Here is a 5,486-nt window from a genome sequence, read left to right as displayed (position 1 = left end):
TTGGACATGTTGAAATGACTCTTCAACTTACACCCAAAAGCCGCCAGAACAAGCCGACAAAAAGTTCTGACATTAACTTTTCTGCCCCCCAGTCCAGTTAGCCACACGTACCAAAAAAATTCTCGCCTGATCCAAAAAGATTTGCAGGAAAAAGCAACCCAACCCAAAACCAATCACAAAGCAGCCCACAACATCAAAACCACTAATATCCAAATCATCATCTCACCAACAAAAAATCTTACATCAAGCCCAATTCCCACAAATAACAAATTTGGACCTCTAATGCGTCCAAGCAGACCTAATGGATCATCTACCTCTACGCTGGGCTCATCATCATGTTCAGGACCACTTTTTCCTCCTGGGTTCGAAGACAGAATTCCTAATCACACGAAAATGGTACAAGTACAAAAAAGAAAAAGAAAGCTGGAAAAAAAAAGAAAGTTGAGGCTCATGTCAAACTCCAATCAAGCATCATCAGCTCCATCTGTGGCCAATAATGGGCCGAAAATCATACACCCAGAAGACATCATTGCAATGGCAAACATTCTTGGCCTAACATACAATGGGCCAATATCTGAACTCAAGGAAAAAATTGAAATGATCCTTGAGAACCAGAAGCAAAACTGGGAAACCAACTTTGCTTAAGTCAGCTTGACACTCATTTCATCAAAATCTCTCAATGTCAGCAATATCCTGGAATATAAGGGGGCTTGGAGCAAGAGTTAAAAAAAGCTCCCTTCGAAAAATAATCAGGCAACATGATCCCATCTTCACTTTCATTCAGGAGACAAAAATGGAAGAAATAGATGCAAAAATCATTCAATCAGTATGGAGATCATCAGATATTGATTGGTCCTTCTCGCCGTCAATTGGATCCTCAGGAGGACTCCTATCCATATGGGACACAACACAATTCGAAGTTACTGATCGCCTAGTGAATCGTTACTGGATCTCTCTAAAGGGCACCTTCCTATCAATCAACTTCGAATGTGTTCTAATCAATATATACAATCCATGTACTCCAAGTGCAAGAGAAGGCGTATGGGCTGAAATCTTTGATCATTGGAAGGCAAATCCAAAGCCATTTCTTATAGCAGGGGATTTCAATGACATTCTCAGTTCAACTGAAAGAGGTAGTTCTCAAGTCTCTCAATGTAGTATTGATAACTTTCAAAAATTTGTGCAGGATCTTCAGTTAATGGAAATTGCTTCTTCAACGAGAGGCTTCACATGGTTCCGTCGGAACTCAAAAAGCTTGCTAGATAGACTGTTTGTAAATCCCGAATGGCTAACAACATTCCCCTCCTTGAATGTATCCTTATTACAACGAGGGCTCTCAGACCACTGCCCATTACTCATCCTGTCGAAGGATAAAAATTGGGGCCCGAAACCTTTTAGGTTTCAAAATTGCTGGTTAACAGATCCAAGGTGCTTGAAAATCATAAAAGAAGCGTGGTCCAACTCAGCCTCTCTTCCCATTTGTGACAAACTAAAAGCAACCAAAAGCAACCTTAAAAAGTGGAATCACGAAGAATTTGGAAACATTGATTTCATGATCGCAAAACTGGAGGCCTCTATCCAAAATTTTGATACGATAGCAAATGAAAGGGACCTTGATGAAGATGAATTGAATAGGAGGCAAGCTGAGCAATCAGAGCTATGGACATGGATGAAAAGGCGGGAGGTTTACTGGGCTCAAAATTCCAGAATCAGATGGCTTAAGGATGGTGATAGAAACACCAAATTCTTCCACACCATAGCCACGCACAAAAGAAGAAAAAACACAATTGCGTCAATAGAAGTGGAGGGCAGACTCATTGAAGAACCGGAGAAAATTAACAGGAAGCAAGAGCTTTCTTTAAAAAGATATTCACAGAAGAAAGTGTGAATCGACCAGTTTTTCAAAACCTTGAATTCAGATGTTTATCAGAAGAACAGGCTTCTCAATTGATCCTGCCATTCTCGAATGAGGAGATAGATGATGCCGTATCCTCCTGTGACTCAGATAAAGCTCCCGGACCCGACGGTTTCAACTTCAAGTTTATAAAATCTGCATGGGAGATTATAAAGCCTGATATTTATGAGATAGTCAGAACTTCCATTCATCTTCATGCCTCCCACAGGGCAGCAACTTGGCATACATTGCCTTGATTCCGAAAACAGAAAAACCAAAAGAGTTAAAAGATTATAGACCCATTAGTATGGTTGGGTGCGTCTATAAGATCATAGCAAAATTGATGGCTAGAGGATTCAAAAAGTGATGAGCTCGTTGATTGGCCCCCTTCAATCTTCATACATTGAGGGTCGTCAAATTCTTGATGGTGCACTCATTGCTAGCGAGCTCATAGACTCATGTAAGAAAAAGAACATCGAAGCTTCTCTTCTCAAGCTAGACTTTCATAAAGCGTATGATAGTGTATCATGGCGCTTTCTTGAGTGGGTAATGACTCAAATGAAGTTTCCCAAGGTATGGTGCAAATGGATTATGGAATGTGTTTCCACGGCTTCTGCATCGATACTTGTTAATGGCTCACCTAGCAAGCCTTTTAGGCTTCAAAGAGGGTTGAGGCAAGGTGATCCCCTCTCACCTTTCCTATTTGTTCTAGTAGCAGAGGCGCTTGATCAACTCATAAAGAAGGCCACTTTCTTGAATATGTGGAAGGGAGTGAGCATTTACCAAAGTGATTTGACAATCACTCATCTACAATACGCCGACGACACATTAATATTCTGTGAAGCAAAGCTTGAATCACTCATAAATGTCAAAAAAATGCTCATCCTATTTCATCTTGCCTCGGGGCTTCAAGTGAACTTCCATAAGAGTTCACTAATTGGGATCAATACATCAAGCTTGTGGACCAAATCGGCAGCAACATCACTCCATTGCAAAGTGGAAATATTCCTTCACTTACCTAGGCTTGCCAATAGGTGGGAATGCATCAAGAAAGAAACTTTGGGAGCCAATAATTGAGAAAATAACAAAAAGACTTGCATCATGGAAGGGTAGAATGCTTTCAATCGGAGGAAGAATCACTCTAATTAAATCATCTCTCTCGAGTCTACCCCTATACTCATGTCACTTTACCCCATTCCAAAAGGGGTGGAGGGGCAAATAAACAAGATCATAAGAACTTTTTTGTGGGGAGGCAATGCGGAAAAAAAATCACTTTATTTAGCATCATGGAAAAGAGTTCAATTACCAAGAACTCTCGGTGGTCTCGGAATTGGAAACGTGAAGCACAAAAATTTAGCGCTTTTGTTCAAATGGATTTGGCGCTTCTTTGATGATCCCTCACAGCTATGGTGTCAAGTAATTCGGGCAAAACACAACTATTCACCATCCTTCAGCTTTTGTGATTTTTCAATCCCCTCAATTGGGGGCCCATGGAAGCAAATTTGCTCTTCCATTCTACAGCATCCACATGCGAAAAATATGGTTGTCAAAGGAGTTAGAAAAAATGTAAAGAGTGGCCTACAATGTCTTTTCTGGCATGATTCTGGCTGCACCAACAGCATTGAAAAACTCCTTCCCAAGGTTGTTTCGAATCTCTCTCATGCAAAATGAAGCAGTGGGTTCCTTTGGTTTTGGGAAGGTTTAATTGGGTATGGACATTCTCATGGAAGAGGGCTCTAAGGCCTCAGGATCTTGTGGAAAAGGCCCGCCTTGATAGTCTTCTCAAGGAGGCGTGCCTTGCTCTCGAGGGTGAGGACAAACTTGTGTGGTCCTTCCAATCCTCTGGTAATTTTACTACAAAATCTTTCACTTTTGAACTGGACAAGCTCAACCCAATCTCTCATCAAGATGCTGTAAAAGGAGTATGGTGTGGACTTGTGCCGCATAGAATTGAAGTATTTGTGTGGTTGGCGCTGCTTGAGAAAATAAATACGAGGCAGAAGCTTGCGCGCATCGGAATCATTCCTTCAGGTAATGATATATGTGTTATGTGCTCTCAATCATCTGAAACATCTAACCACCTCCTTCTACATTGTCCAAGTGCGCAGCAACTATGGAATTGGTGGCTAGAATTGTGGGGCATTAAATGGGTCTTTCCTGATAATTTGCGGAATTCCTTTGAGCAATGGCACACAAGGAAAAAAAATCCTTTCTTCAAGAAAGTATGGCATTCTTGTTTCTTTATAATAGTGTGGACATTATGGAAAGAGCGTAACTCGCGAATTTTTGGGCAAAAGTCATGCACAATAAAATTTTTTTCAAGATATGATCCTCTTGAGACTTGGGTGGTGGATCAAAGGGTGGTGTGATGACTTTCCGTATACTCCCAGTGAGATTCAAAGAAATCCACATTGCTTATTATGGAATGGCAGACCCTTATTCTTGAAGGGCACTCAATCAGTTCCAAGGGTGTGCGAATGGTGCCCTCCGGATTCAAGTATGATCAAATGGAATGTAGACGCATCTGTTAACCCGAGCTCTGCACTATCTGCCATTGGAGGTGTTTTGCGCGACACTAATGGAAATTTTATGTGTCTATTCTCATGCCCGATCCCATTTATGGAAATAAATTGTGCAGAAATCTTGGCTATCCATCATGCAATTAAAATCTCGCTAGCGTGTGACAGCATCAAAAATCGCACTATTCTTCTAGAATCAGACTCATCCAATGCAGTATTATGGAGTAATAGCAATTGTGGAGGACCATGGAACATGAACCATCACTTAAACTTCATCCGAAATGCTTGCAAAAAAATGTTGAACATCAGCATAGTTCATGAAGGAAGAAGTGCGAACTATGTTGCAGATTCTCTGGCCAAGCAGGGCCTCACAAGGAAGGAAGAATTCATTGCTTGGCTGTAATGTGAAGAGAAGCAGCAGGTGAAACTAAATAGGGGGTAATGAAGGTTAGGTTTGCTAGCACTGGATGGGCTTCAATTCGGCAATTCAGTGGAGTGGTATAAGTTTTAAAATCACATAATCAGTGAGCCTCTACATCATCTTGGTTTTGACTTGCTTTTTTAGTTTCCCTTTGTTTTAATTCTACAAGTTGGAATAATTCTCAATAGTGATCTCAGTAGGCTTATTTTTGGATAGTTCATCTCATGTAACAAGCTTCATTGTAAGGGACAATATGGTGTAATCTTTTGAATGGGGACGGACTCCTCTCTATGGGGTGTGCTTAAGCACTATGAAAATGCCGCCCACCTAGTGGGGGGATACCCCATTTTGAGTAGAGGCCATCACCATTGTATTTTGAATGAATGAAATAAAATTGCAAATTATCAAAAAAAAAAACTGATAACTGCAGCTGCGTGCTTGCATGATGCTCATATCCCATACCTCCGTTAAGTATGGCATCATCAACCACATCGTGTATGATCCATACATAATCACTTGCGCCATAACTGCATAATTAACATTACATACCCTAATTATTCTAATATTATAAGCTTCTGAAGTAGAAGTGAGAAATAATAAATAAAGATGATATATTTAAGCTACCTTTAACGAGGCATATGATTTGGGATTT

The 5,486-nt window shown here is 40.6% G+C and overlaps 1 protein-coding gene across 1 annotated transcript; it reads left to right on the top strand.

The window, feature by feature from the left end:
• The first annotated feature begins 793 nt into the window (after window positions 1-793).
• On the top strand, window positions 794-1,888 carry LOC104895616 (uncharacterized). The gene has a single exon (XM_010682177.1). It carries the CDS (start codon window positions 794-796, stop codon window positions 1,886-1,888), a length of 1,095 nt encoding a protein of 364 aa, XP_010680479.1.
• The last annotated feature ends 3,598 nt before the right edge of the window (window positions 1,889-5,486 follow it).

This window comes from Beta vulgaris, chromosome 6 (assembly GCF_026745355.1).
Source record: "Beta vulgaris subsp. vulgaris cultivar EL10 chromosome 6, EL10.2, whole genome shotgun sequence".
Taxonomy (NCBI): Eukaryota; Viridiplantae; Streptophyta; class Magnoliopsida; order Caryophyllales; family Amaranthaceae; genus Beta; species Beta vulgaris.
Note: the sequence above shows the minus strand (reverse complement) of the source record. Positions and strands in the feature narration are given on the sequence as shown.